At 38.1% G+C, this 14,640-nt stretch overlaps 2 protein-coding genes across 2 annotated transcripts; both read right to left on the bottom strand.

The window, feature by feature from the left end:
• Window positions 1-5,355: 5,355 nt before the first annotated feature.
• Window positions 5,356-8,800, bottom strand: LOC134658487 (trypsin-7-like). The gene is made up of 5 exons (XM_063514173.1): window positions 8,738-8,800; window positions 8,161-8,277; window positions 7,636-7,873; window positions 7,106-7,249; window positions 5,356-5,499 (listed from the first exon to the last, which is right to left on the bottom strand). Exons 1-5 carry the CDS (start codon window positions 8,797-8,799, stop codon window positions 5,356-5,358), a joined length of 705 nt encoding a protein of 234 aa, XP_063370243.1. The 5' UTR covers window position 8,800.
• Window positions 8,801-9,579: 779 nt separating this feature from the next.
• Window positions 9,580-13,889, bottom strand: LOC134658445 (trypsin-1-like). The gene is made up of 5 exons (XM_063514125.1): window positions 13,743-13,889; window positions 12,806-13,175; window positions 12,037-12,292; window positions 10,484-10,633; window positions 9,580-9,781 (listed from the first exon to the last, which is right to left on the bottom strand). Exons 1-5 carry the CDS (start codon window positions 13,801-13,803, stop codon window positions 9,626-9,628), a joined length of 993 nt encoding a protein of 330 aa, XP_063370195.1. The 5' UTR covers window positions 13,804-13,889; the 3' UTR covers window positions 9,580-9,625.
• Window positions 13,890-14,640: the final 751 nt, after the last annotated feature.

The raw sequence follows: 14,640 nt of genomic DNA, 5'->3' as shown, positions 1-14,640 counted from the left end.
TCACAATGTAAATTTAATTTTTTATTTATTTCTAATTTCTATGCCTTATAATATTGTCCTTAGCTCACTAAGTGAATTGTAAATAATAAATGACAATGTATGACTATTACTGAATAAATGATATGATATGATATATGATATGATTAACAGTCCGCCGGACGGTATCGGCCTATCAGTTGTTCGGAACTGTCAAAATTTTGTTCTTCAGTGGGGCCCTTTATTGAATGACATTCTTGTATATATAATTACCAGAATGTGAGGAGGACATAATGAAGAAAGCTATCATAAGAATCATCAGCCTATTTATATACTTTCTTGACTCTTAGCTCATTTATAGGAGCGTACAATAGCAAATCATCATCACTTAAATACATACACCCTGCTGTTGGGCATTGATCTCCGTTTGTTGTACTAGTCGAATACGGAGTACGGAAGGGACCTCATTCACCTTTCTGCAGATATATGTATTTTCTGATGTTGTCGATTTCTTAGAATAGTTCCTAGTATAAATACTTATCAAATGATATGAAATAGGTTAGATTATTTAGCAGCTAATTGCATAACTCGATACTGATGATCAAATTGACCAAATACACTCTAAAATAAAACCCGAATTTCACAACCAATCGCTTTCTTCCGTTAAATCACCAATAGCCCGTAATGACACGTAATGCCGAACGAAATCACTAGTATTAAATCATGTCTATAGTAATTCGGGGGGAAGGTAGACTCTTCCGTCCCGCTCTCGCAACTGCGCAGACTCGTAGACTCGTCATCGTCATCAGCCCCCAGTGGGAGGGGGTCCATATACACCCATACACTACAAACATATAACAAATACATGCATTTTGACCGCGCTGCACGCACACAGGAACGCTTTTATACAAAATTGAGGAGATAATTACATTAACAGAATATACGCCGGGTATATAAATTGGAGTTCGGAAAATGGATATTTTCGTAGGATTTTTTGTCAGTTTAATGCTCGTCTGCGTTTCACGGTATTGAATTTTTATATTTTTGCTTTAGTGATTGCTTTTCGCAGATAGGTTTGGAGCTCTATCGGTTATTGAAAATCATTTTCTGTTTGATTGATTTGGGATGAGTACTCGTAGTGAGTGCTTGCATAATTTTAACTGCAGTTAAATTTGACTAAATGGGTACATAGGTGCCTTTATGTATTTAATTTTATATAATCTCTGCTAACTTTGCACCGTTAGTGTGTTCTAGTCACGTGAACAGGACAAAGTGAGGGATGTCATAATAAACGTCCGTTTTCGCAATGATATTATATAACCATAGATAGGTTATACTCATACTTGAGGACCACAAAAAATACTTCCATATTTATGTCTGTGCCTACGAAGAAATCTGTTATTTTTGATTAATTTTCTCATTCCATCCATCTTTGTCACACTCGTTGTTAAACATAAGCTCGTCTCTTTCTCTTTCGGTGTGCGGGAGCTCGTCAGCACGTGCACATTTCTCGCTTGTCCAGCCGCGTCTAAAGGCAACTTGTCCAATTTGTCACAAGTTAAGCGCTTCAATTTTGGAACGCCTATAACCTATCTTGAGTTATAAATCATTGCGTTTTCGTAGAAATTTGACATTAATGATGATATTTCCATACTTTGCCATTGCAGAGTTGGCTTGGTCTGACTCTTATTTTGAACCTAATTGACCTAAGCTGAGTGTCCAAGCTGCTGATAATGGCATTTGAAGTTGAGCGATGATCGTGATTATTTTGTGAAATTCATTCAATTCAGATTTAGCTCAGTAGAATATTTGAATAGGTAATTAGGTATGCAAAGAAGAAAAAGCTTAAGTCTCAATAATACATCTTTTGACAGAATTTTTTGGTTGGTCAAATATCTCGATTCCTTAAATCCCAATTAAATACCATGAAAATCCTAAAACAACACAGAAAGAAAATGTACAATAACAATGAACAATTGTCAAATCAAAGAGTTATTGCTTCCAGGAATATCTTCCAGTTAAATTGTGTCTTTAGTGTGTATTAGGTATACATTTGGTTGCATTCAAATGGTGGGTATAGTTTGGTGTTCCAGGTAACCTAACAGAACACACCTACGAATACTGACCGGATGTACTTCATAGCGTGCAATTCATAGATTTGCAATATCTACACCTATATTTGGTATCTTATCATAGGTATATGTATATATAGGTAACATCGGGTATTAAAGAGATTTGTTAGCTGGACGTGCAATACGCAGTTCGTCCAAATCGCATTTCATCCATTCGTCTACTACGCAGTTTGTCCATAAGTGATGCGTCCATTTCGTGATTCGTCATTACGCAGTTCGTCAATTTCGCGATTTGTCACTGCATTTCGTCCATTTCGCGATTCATCATTACGGAGTTCGTCCATTTCGCGATTTGTCAATTTGCATTTCGGCCATTTCGTTCGTCCGTTACTTGTACCTGCTAAGATTCACTGGACTGAATGCTCTCAATCAATTACGTTTTCGGTCTAACAAATCATACAATCCCTTTACATACCACAAAACCCTCCAACTATAGTCCAAAAGCTCCTAGCCATGGTCCAATATTTACAAAATATCTTCGTATCTTTAATGTCACAGTTCTAAGGCAAAATATTTGTATCAATGGAAGAAAAAAAATAATAATAAAAAAAATATATTAATTTGAGCCTATACACGGCCCACTGCTGGGCACAGGCCTCCTCTCATGCGCGAGAGGGCTTGGGCTATAGTCCCCACGCTAGCCCAATGCGGATTGGGGACTTCACATACACCTCTGAATTTCTTCGCAGATGTATGCAGGTTTCCTCACGATGTTTTCCTTCACCGAAAAGGTAGTGGTAAATATCAAATGATATTTCGTACATAAGTTCCGAAAACTCATTGGTACGAGCCAGGATTTGAAAAAATTATAAAAAAAATATTTTCTGGCTGAAAGTTAAAGTCCAAATTTCTGTGATAAGAGCTATCTCCATAAGAGTCAGAGGTACGAGACGACGTATCAAAGCTTTTGAATGCGAAGACGGAGCAGGAATCCTCTACTGAAAATTATAAGAATGAAGGTGAAGAGAGAATATATCTATATTTTTTATGTAACTCCTACTGGGTTTCTATTGTTTCCCAAATAGTTTTAAGCCATAATGTATTGTTTGCCCACATTTTCGTTAGTCATAATTCATTTGGTTCAGAAACGCGACACTTTTCAGGATTGCCATAAAACAAACCTAACCTAACCTAACCTACCTATTGGATAACCTAACGAAAATCCTGAAATGTTAACGGTTTCAGTTTTATGACTAATGATCATATGACAAACAATACATTATGACTTAAAACTTTATGGAAAACAACGGGACCCCACTTCTACTGTCTCCTCCATATATCGTTTACGTCGAACTATATCATGTTCATGGAAGAAAAAAACTCAGACATAACCAAAAATAGCATTGATATTGATACTTACCTAATAACTTATTGAACATGTAAACCATACAGTACTGGACTATAGTTGGCTATATTTACAGAACCCCTAGTGTAAATTTCATTCGATAGCGTGAATTTTTGTATGAGATTTTGAACGGCGTGACAAGCGGGACGTTCTGGAAACTAAATCCCATACAAAATGACATTTAACACAAACGCATACGTCACGTCACGCTATCGAATGAAATTTACACTAGTACTAGTACCTACTATACGCTTTCAGAAGGCGCTTACAAAGACATTTACGTTAATCAGTCCGTAGTTTCGACGTGAAATCCGCCCTACGTCACAACCTATTAACTGGTACTGTTGCACTAGTTTTGAACGCTCCAACGCTGCTAAGCGTCCGAAAACACCCCCTTTATGGCTATTTTCATCGCATCGTCCAAATGTGTTTGACGATTTTGACATGATCTCTAAATGCTGGTCGTTTTTGACCGACTACGGGAAGGGTTAAGTTAAGCCATTAGGGGTGTCTTCGAAAGCGGTTATTTTGGAAATTGCTAATATGTATCTGCTTAACTAAAAGCACATTATATTCTAGCAACAGTACTTTAGCAAGATGGCCACGATAAACGTTGCAGTTCGCTGCTGCTGACTGAGAATCGAACCCATAATAGACCTAACAGTGTGAAAGCCACACACCTTTACGATCGACCAGTACTTCCAATTTCCACTGTCAATCGGTATGGTAACTATAGAGAAAATCAAACGTCAATTAAATTTCAGCGGGCAGGTAACCGAACCCGCTACCTCCCGCTATCCACACAAATCGCAGAATCACCCGCCTCAATAATGCAGGCACTGCATTTTCACAACAATGCATTTACCCTAAAACACATTACGAACATGTTACTACAAAGGAGTTTCAATCGTATCAGAGTGGGGTAAAGTTGAAAATTGATTGGATTGAATTGACGACTTGGGTCGTTTTTGTTTCGCGAGCTTCGCTTCGAATCGCTCAAGCAAGATTTAACGTTGATTTTAAAGTATCAGAGTTGATATTTGGTTGGCCAAGTGATGTTTAAGTATTAATAATGTGGATCGGGATTCAAAAAGGTTCGGAGGTGAAATATTTGGCGAGTGCGTCTTGTACCATAGTTTGTGCCGGTAATTGATGAAATGTAAACCTTATTTTCAAATGCATATGGTGTACCTATGGTCATTTATCTGTTAGTATTGCGAATTAGTGCTGACAGTTTTCAGTCTGGATTTCTAGATAGGGCTGATGCGTGACACGTATCGTAGACTGAATCTATTTTATATTCAGTTTTAGTCCAGCGAAGCAAAATGTCGAAACCTTATTTCAATATCGTGAAGGTTCAAAAATTAAAACAAATGTGTTCTAATAAAAACACCACATCGATGCCAAAATTTCATTCTGGATGGTAAAGTAACACCGTATCCCAATGATGCTTTTTATTTCGACCATTTTCACAGCTCCGTACAAAACTTTGTTCACGAGAGCTCTTATGGTATCACTTCGGTCTTGGAAATCGGTTAAATGATTTTTTTTTTGCATTGGTAGCAGGAGTTTCCATTACTTAACGGACCTCAAAATCAAATAGGTAATTCCATTATAGCTTTACTAATATGCTTCTTCAGACATTCTTAATAGATTCCACCAAATAAAATACCATTTTAAAAATAACTATAACTTCATAACTTTAAATTATATCAGTAGAAGGAATATATCTATCAAATCAAATACATGTCCCCCACATTGACCTTGACCTTATGGATGTCTCACACTAGACCGGGCCGGGCCCGGACCTGTCATTTCCTATGACGGCTGATCGGTGATCACGTGGTGCTGCCATAGAAAACGAAGCGCCGGAAGTCCCGGCCCGGTCTAGCATGTCATTCCTTATACGACATGCTTCTTCAGCCACCTTTTGATCTTCTCGTCAGACACGTTAACATAGACCCCTGGCACGCGGCCGCAGCCGTAACCGAATGAAGAGAGGCCCACTAGCCGGCCGAAGGAGACGGCTGGCCCGCCACTGTCACCCTGTCAAAAAATTAACAATCTAGTTACAAAAGTAAATAAAAATATGTTTCTTCAATAGCTCCATCTATAACAATGGCGGCATCAACAGCATCAAAAGTAGTTATTCTCTAATTCTTCTTCTTCCTCGCGTTGTCCCGGCATTTTGCCACGGCTCATGGGAGCCTGGGGTCCGCTTGGCAACTAATCCTAATAATTGGCGTGGGCACTAGTTTTTACGAAAGCGACTGCCATCTGACCTTCCAACTCAGAGGGGAAACTAGGCCCGTATTGGGATTAGTCCGGTTTCCTCACGATGTTTTCCTTCACCGAAAAGCGACCGGTAAATATCAAATGATATTTCATACATAAGTTCCGAAAAACTCATTGGTACGAGCCGGGGTTCGAACCCGCGACCTCCGGATTGCAAACCAGCGCTCTTCTCCAGTAGTTATTCTCTAATGAACTAGGCAGAACAAGGGCTTTTTCTAAAATAAATATCGAAAACCCGATTCTTTTAAATCTGGACATTCTTGGGCTCATTCTACTCAGAGTCGACAGCACTCTCCATCCTACCATTAAAAAAAGATGTCCCAAAGTGTCCATTCCATTACGTCACGTTTTTAGTATGAGAAAAAATTTCACTTGTATGTAATGTGACGTAGTGGAATGTACAATTTTCATACAAAATTTTGGGACAACTTTTTTTATCACCAAGATTGAATATGCTAGTGATTCTGAGTCGAAAGAACCCAAAAACACCAGGATCTGGGAGAATCGGGTTTTGATATTTATTTTAGAAAACGCCCACAAACCACCGCAGCGCTGGGTGGACGACATCCGACGACTCAGAGGCCGGGACTGGGTGAGTCGGGCACAAGATCTAGAGGAGTGGAGTGGAAGAGGGAGGCCAACATCCAAGATTGGATTCACCCAAAGGCCACCATGAGTATGAAATTGATGATGATGAACTTAACAAAAACAAATAGCATCACAGAACAAATACAGCGTGTGGCCTGTAACACGGGCGAAAAATTAAAACGTAGATTCTACTCCTCAAACTAGACAATGTTTGTTCAGCGACTTTTCAAAATAACTTGTGGTTTGGATTTTAAAACACTTTAAAATTTATTCAAACACGCAATGTATTACGAAATTGAAACGAATTATGCCTGTACGGCGACAAGACTGACAGGCAATGTCAATTAGACGGAATTTAAAGTACATTGAAAAGATTATTTAGTTTGTTTGAAAAAGGGACAATCTTAAGACTACATAATTTCAAAAAGTTGTTGAACAAAAGTTTTATTGTTTGAGGAGTAGAATTTACGTTTTAAATATTCGCCCGTGTTACAGGCCACATGCTGTATACTGTTACAGGTACTTTTGATCGTAAACTGTACAGTTTCATCTCTTTTTGGAAAAGTATTCCAGGATGGCAGATACTTTTGGCGCGTTGTTTCATCCGCTAATATTGATTCTGACCGTACTCTCTCTTTACTGATTTACTTCTCTTCTAGCTGTTTAGGAATAAGATTTATGACTAAAAATAAATAAATGATTTAATGATATTTTATTGAGACAAACCTGGCAAATAAAATAAAATAGTAAAGATATCTTGGAATCCCACCTGACAAGCGTCTTCCCCTTCTCCTTCAGCGCAGAACATTCTAGAAGTCAGACTGTAGTTATACCAGGGCTGAGGTACCGTTTGGCATTCTGGCTTCGGCACCATTTGCACTTGAGCCCGACAGAGGATGTCGTTGAAGTAGCCCTGAAAGATAATATAGGTAATAGTAAATAACTGGCCAAGTGCGAGTCGGACTCGCGCACGAAGGGTTCCGTACCATTACCTATTGTTTTTAGCATTTGTTGTTATAGAGCTATCATGGACCATGGTTCAAGAGATACAGCCTGGTGACAGACAGATCTTAGACAGATGGACAGTGGAGTCTTAGTAAGTGACCTGACAATGGCGTGTGGCTTCTATATGCCGCCTATATGTACAATGTATAGTCCTTTTCTGAGTAGAAATATCAGGTGACTGTAGGTTTATTAATAAGCAGTAGGTACCTACGCTTATACGGAGCGTGCAAGAAGTAAATAAGTTAATAAGTTTATAATAAAGCAGGCAATACCTACCCGTAAGTACCTACTTACTTTTTCATTCGTAAACCCCCAACCGGTCACAAACATGTAATCCCCATATTCTCCATCGCTTATCTCAATCGGATGAACGAATTTACTGAACCTCAACTTTCTGAATTTAAGCAACTGAACGTCGAAGTCAAATTCATGTCTTTTGGCAAATTTCGGATGGACTATGTGGGAAGTGATGTTGATTTTGCGAGATTTCTGGCGATATTTGCTTCCAACTCTTATAAAGGTTTCTTCTGTTCTGAAATATAAGCCAATAAGTATTTTTATTCTTCTAGTCGCAGATAAATTACTCCATAAAACTGTTCTAATAATTAATTATACGTAAGTCCCATTTAAAAAACAAATAATGTGTCTCTAATATGTATTCATAATTCGTGTGATCGATTTGTCAAGAAATGTCGATTGGCTTTTGGATTATACAGGCTGTAGACTACCTCCTCAAAATACTTGCTTCGACGCTGCAACTATCATCTGCAAAGGTGCTGTACATGGCTAATGATGATTATATTCGTAACTGCAACTTACCCGCAGTGAGCGGTGGTCAAAGCCCATTGCCTGTGTATGAGGACTCCTCCACAAATGTCCCCGTAGTTCACCTGGTAAGGAGCTTGCGTTATGCTGATCTCTTCGCCACCTAAAATTCTATGTAACCATTATAAATTACTTATGACCAGTGTTGGCCGAAAGTTAATGCGAATTGAAAATGTTGGCCATTAACCATTATAAATTGAACCTTAAACCGTATCGGACGATTATAGTTTACGATTCAATTTATAATGGTTAATGGCCAGCATTTTCAATTTGCATTAACTTTCGGCCAACACTGCTTATGACAATATATTTGATTAACAATGATAATTAAAATGCATGTTCGTCTAAAGTATATTGCTGTGCCCCTGCAGGGTGTCACATGTAAATCCATCTTCTTATAAGCTCCACCTAATAATGTGTAATATGATATAATATCATTTTGAATTTGAATTAAAAAGGGGGATTTTAACTTTTTTGGTAAACCGTCCTTAATTTCTTAAAGATTGTTGAGCTTCATTTGTCGCCTGATTATAGTCGCTAAATAAATGTAATTTGGACTCAACAAACTTACCCATATACTAAAGTAAACTGCGTATTGAAGCACGTGAAACATACAACTAAATCCAAGTACATATTTACAGCATTCACGTTTATTGATTCCTCCTTTTATCGACTGAAAAATCCGATAAGCATCCATCGCGCTGACTTCTGGTACTTTATTTAAGTATTATATAGATTTTTTTTCGGTCTGCACCATTCAATATTGCAGGCTCATCATCACTAGGATGACAATTTTGTATGACAATAAATAAATAAAAAAGTTTCGACTGCCGTTTTGTATCAACAACTGTCACAAACGAAACAGTCATCTAAGCAGTTGAGAATTTTAAAATCACTGGTATGGTAATACAAATGAGGAAAAGACGTATATCCAAGGGTAATTTTTTTTAATACAGTAGAGTAAATTGAAAACCCCTAGCACCTAGGTGTTTAGTGTAAAAGACATTTATCTTGCCATACAGAAGCTGGTTAATTTCCAAAACTGATAATCAAAATTTTGAAGGTAGCAAAAGAAAGGTGCATTATAACTCCATATATTGATTATATAAGTAGGAGGCTACTTGATCTTAAAAAGGTATTGGCAGAGGATAGGGAAAGTGCAGACTCAATCATTAATTTAATGAATACTGATTGAAACAAACTTCAGGCGATGATCACACAACAACACAATATGTAACATTTTTTCGGTAAGATTTTGAGGATAATTTAATCATTTATTCGAAAGTGAGTCCAGTGATACCCCTGATTGAGTACCTTGCTTTGGCGACCTCACTGAAGATGCCGTATGATCTTGGCGTGGTGCAGATAGACCAAGCTCGGAAAATGTATTGCTCATTTATTCGGAAGCATGAGTAAAATATCTAAGATTTGTATTAAAATTGGAGGACAATTGAATAATTTATTCCAAAGTGAGCCCAGTGATGCCCCTGATCCAGTCCCTCACTTTGGCGACCTTGCTGTAGACGCCGTAAGACCCCGGCGTGGCGCAGCCGTAGCCGAAGGACACCATGCCGATCAGCCGGTCGTAGGACACCGCTGGACCGCCTGAGTCTCCCTGGAAAAACTGTCACCTTTAACAGAATTTCAATGTTCGAGGCTGTGCGGAAAGAGAAGAGTCGTGGAATATATGGGGCCCAATAAATTCCACGACTCTTCTCTTTCCAAACCGACTCAATAAAAGATTAATGAGGGAGATGTTAGGTGTTTGTGTTAACAAGTAAGAACGCGTTCTGCCCTTTAAATCTGCCCTGCACTGCCCCATTCAGCTCATTGTGGCCGAGATCGATTAATGCAGCCGTGCAGCGTCCTGTTTTCTTCTTCATTGCAACGAACATGATAAAAAATCATATTTTTACAATATATTGCAAATTTATTATTTATTGACTGAGCTATATTGAATAAGCTAAGGTAAGGTAAGGTAGCAACTGTTCTAGCTTGGGCAAAAATGCTCTCCTATGCGCGCGGACGTCTAGCTGGTCTCTACATGATGCATTTTCATCCGGTTCTCATGAGATGTTGTGAGCAGGTTGCATGAATTTTTGAAAACTTATCATAATGGCGGATCCATGTGGTTCTCAGCTCGTAGAGCCACTAGTTTTTTTTTCTTCCTTCTTCTTTCTCGTATTGTCCCGGCATTTTGCCACGGCTCATGGGAGCCTGGGGCCCGCTTGGCAACTAATCCCAAGAATGGGCGTAGGCACTCGTTTACAGACACTAGTTATACGAGTATATTAAAACACCTGAATCTGAATCATACCTGGCAAGCATCCTTTTTACCCTCTTGATAACCAGCGCAGAACATCCTGGGGGTAAGTGCACCTCTGAAGTAGGGGAAAGGCACTTTTTGGCAATGGTCCTTTCCGATGATAGGCACGGACACTGCTTTTAACACGCTGGAGTATGGACCCTGGAAACATACAGTAGTTTAACATTGACTGTTTACGCGAAATTTCCGTGAGTGGGTTTTCGTGCACAGCTTTAAAACAAAAATTGTTACAATATTGTAGCTTGTGTGCAATAAGCAGGTTAATATTTTGTCTGTGTACGAGTATGATAAGGATTCTGTCAAAGAATTTTAATCATATTTATGCATTTTGTTTCTAAAACGAATTCTCAGCACAACCGAATATATGTATATAGGTACCATATATGAAAGCTTATTAGAAAACGGGTAATTACTCGCTTATATGCATAGAAAATAGCCCTTAACGTTAGAAACGCCCTCACTAGTTGCATTATTTTATCCTGGTACCTACTCTTACTATGACCTTGCAGAGTTCATGTGGATCTGTAATAAACTAAGTAGTTTATAAGAACTGTAATACTAACGCGAGTGCAAAAAACTATTTTTATTTTGATTTTGAAGTGATTTTATGACCTTTTGCTGTCTAACATCGGTTTTGTTAGACAGTGAGAATTCTGTACTTTTTACTATCCATTTTGTGGTTTGACGTAAAACTTTACAAATATACAAAAATAACAAACAATGTATAGCCATGTTCGCTACACTTTTTAATAACCTCTAGGCCCTCACAACTTGCCAAGGCAAACACAATTTTGATTTGTCAAAGTAAAGATTCAAAATAGAATGGAATGGGAGACTTTTAATAGGCAGCTGGGCGACTAGTGGATAACACTGAACCATAACCAGCAACGTTAAGCATTAGTGTAAGTAATTAATAAGAAAGTAAAGTACCACCGAACATGGTCGCTAATTTCCGTCCATTGGCTACGCCTCCGGACACGAAGTCATTAGTTTCGCCTGTTGTTTTAATACTAGCTCCGCCTTCGGCACGGGCTGTTTCATTATCTTCGTCATAGTTCGTGTTTACAAGTATCTAATTATGTTTACTAAATGCGTTGCGCACTTAGTACGTAAACAAAACCTAACTATGTATACGTGTACTTCTTTTTTGTGACTGCTTGGTCGGGACTGCTTTTGTCACATTTCACGCGATAGTGATTTAGCAATTACAAACTCACGACTCAGTTTAAACATTTCCTAGTTCATTTTTAATTATAAAGCCATATTGTACAAATACAATATAACTACAAAAGTCAAACATCAAGTACATAAAGTGCGGTATTATCATAATCAACCAGTATTCATTGAACTCAAGGGAACTCTTTTACAGGGTTCCTATGACTAACATCAGCCATCACCATCAGACTACCTTATATTGTCTGGTTATTTGATCCGCTACTATTGATGCTTTGATTGTACGATAGGCTCACTTTTCATGATAATTTCAATACTAAATTACCCATTTCTTACAAACTCGAGTGTTCAATCTCATAACCAATACTTACATTCTCCTGCGTATTCCCCCACCCCGTGACCGTCACCATCTTCCCCACGACCATATCCTCGATATGCGCGATCTTGATCGGCTGCGTGTTCTCATCGAAGTTCAGCTCCTGTTCCAGTTCCAGGACCTGGTAGTCGTAGTCGAAGGGGTGCTCCTTGTTCTTGGCTGACCACATCGGGTGGATGTGGTTGTTGAGGACCTGGGTCCGCTTTCCGCGGTTGAGGTACTTTGAGCCGGATCTTATGTAGTCCTTCTTGCTTTGAAGGAAAAAGGAATTGTTAGTTATGTTGTTTAAAATTAAAGACCTTTTTGACTCTGTTCACGTGGAATTTGTCTTTCACACTCCTATAACATTTCACCACTGTTTCACCGTATTATCCAAACTGAATACAAATCCATTCATCTCATACTCCTGGGTGGAAGTACCTCAAAACCTTCCATGTTAATATTGTGATGGTATACTTTATGAAAATGTATTTCTTGTAGATTTCGGGATCCTAAAACTCAAGCATCAAGTCTTTTGCTATTTGTAGAAGAAAAATCAGGAACCAAAAAATTTAGTGTAATCTCAAGCTTTAAAACTGTCCCTACTTATCCTTCAGTAGATAGGATAGAAAACTTTTATAAAGCTATCCCAATTTTCAATAACCTAGATAAACTTCAATCTGTTTTTCTTTTAATTTAAGAGGCCACCGTTACTAAATCAAATCAAAATTCCATTACCAAAAAAACGGTACAACTTAAACATGTAACAATACTCGTAAACTTACCCACAATGTCCAGCCGTCAGTACCCACTTCGAACCAATAATCGCACCGCCACAATTCGTACCATACCCAACATGATACGGATACATATTGATATCTACTTCTGTACCACCCACAATTCTGTTTTCAGCATCGTAATCATCTTCTACGTTATACGATGCTCCTATGTTATCATGTGCGTTATCGTCTCTGTCTAGATTTAAACCATCAAAGTTATCTACATCAGGAGCTTCAGTCGGCTCTTCGACGTCTTCAATATCGAGCCGCGGGACACCGGGGTATTTTTTTATGCTCAAGGCTCGTGGTAGGAGGTACACTTCTAATGCTTTCTTGCGGACTGAATTTGAAAGCGGGACTATGAGCACGTCGTATTCTGAAAGATGTTTAATATGTTAGTAACACGTATGAATTTTTATGGTTTTTAGGCTTCTACGCAGTTAACTAAGTTAATGGTGAACAGGTAGAATTTAAACCAAGTTAGCGATCTTTGGTTTAAATTCTAGTGGGATGATAGATTAGTGTGATAATTATTTAAATTTTGTTTATAATTTTATCACATAGGTAAAGTCAAAATTAAGTAACGCATACAACAACATCCCAATATTATCTAACATTAATAGTTTTAATTGTTTTACATATAGAGAGATATTAATTTATGTAGATAGCTACCTATTGAATGGTAGATACTTTTGGCGCGTAGTCATCTGCTACTATTGAGGGTGACTGTACTGGTTGCACAAAATTAGTTCAAACAAAAGAAGCTGGTTCGAACTTTGATGAATTGTCACGTTTCGACATCACTTGCAGCACATCTTACTCACACAGACCAATGAATGCATCAGGAGTCAAAATGAAATCAATTTGTAAAGTTTGAACCGCGCTCTAGCCTGATTGTCCCTAAAATTTATAGACTTTTTTCTAGAATCAAATAAAAACTTACTTTCCGGGTCGACCGGAACAGCCCACAAAGCAATGACTAAAAGTAAAAAATTTACCATCATTGTTATTTTTTACTTTTAATTCATCACCAGCGAAGTGATGTAATGATGTTTTTGCAATGACGGATTTATTAAATCTAAAATCACACCGTGACCGTTCCTAATTTCTCTTGAAATTAACTATACTGTATTTCATCATGCTCATTTCTGATAGGTACACGGCGGGTAATGTAGTTAGGAAATTAATTTGTATTAAACATAAGTCGTGTTTGCTTTTTTTGATTGCGTGGACGTTTTCATGGTAAGTTGTCTAAAAGGCCGTTTTAAAGGCTTTCTATAATAAAACAGACTCGTTAATAGATATTGACAGACGCGTAGCCTAAACAATTAGAGGTAGGACTTTTGAAATTTTAAACATAGGTATAATATATTTTTCAAACTAATTTAACAATTTTTTTTTATGTGGATCTCTATTTTAAAGTAGTTACACTACTATTATAATTATAAAATATAAACTAAAATAGACGTCATATTAGTATATGAGGTGGTAATAGTATAGTACCTATGTGGTATTAGCCTAGAGGTCCAGGGCGTTAGCCGCGTAAAGGATGACTCAAATATTATCGTTTCAATATCTAATATTTGACGTACCTATCTTATTGTTCGAACATAGCTGTATATTTCCACTTCCAAATGATTTGGTAATATGAACAAGGCAAAGGTTACCGTTACACATTCACCACTGAGCTACGGTCGTAGCGCTAAGTGGTAGCCGATAACATGGGTTTCCTTTCCTGGTATGTAGCGAAAATGCTTCGTAGATGCGTGAGATACAACGTGTCGTGATTAGCGCTAAGGGCCCGGCCACATGTCAGCGGTGCGGCGCCGCCGCCGCCGCGC

Source organism: Cydia amplana, chromosome 22, assembly GCF_948474715.1.
Source record: "Cydia amplana chromosome 22, ilCydAmpl1.1, whole genome shotgun sequence".
NCBI classification, from domain to species: Eukaryota; Metazoa; Arthropoda; class Insecta; order Lepidoptera; family Tortricidae; genus Cydia; species Cydia amplana.
Note: the sequence above shows the minus strand (reverse complement) of the source record. Positions and strands in the feature narration are given on the sequence as shown.

Coding starts and splice junctions, on each gene's coding strand:
- LOC134658487 (XM_063514173.1), bottom strand. CDS start 8,799: ATGTACTTGGATTTAGTTGTATGTTTCACGTGCTTCAATACGCAGTTT. Junction 7,874..8,160: donor TTGACCACCGCTCACTGCGG/GTAAGTTGCAGT, acceptor CTTATATTTCAG/AACAGAAGAAACCTTTATAA. Junction 7,250..7,635: donor GGGGGTTTACGAATGAAAAA/GTAAGTAGGTAC, acceptor ATTATCTTTCAG/GGCTACTTCAACGACATCCT.
- LOC134658445 (XM_063514125.1), bottom strand. CDS start 13,803: ATGATGGTAAATTTTTTACTTTTAGTCATTGCTTTGTGGGCTGTTCCG. Junction 13,176..13,742: donor TGTTCCGGTCGACCCGGAAA/GTAAGTTTTTAT, acceptor AACATCTTTCAG/AATACGACGTGCTCATAGTC. Junction 10,634..12,036: donor GGGGGAATACGCAGGAGAAT/GTAAGTATTGGT, acceptor GTATGTTTCCAG/GGTCCATACTCCAGCGTGTT.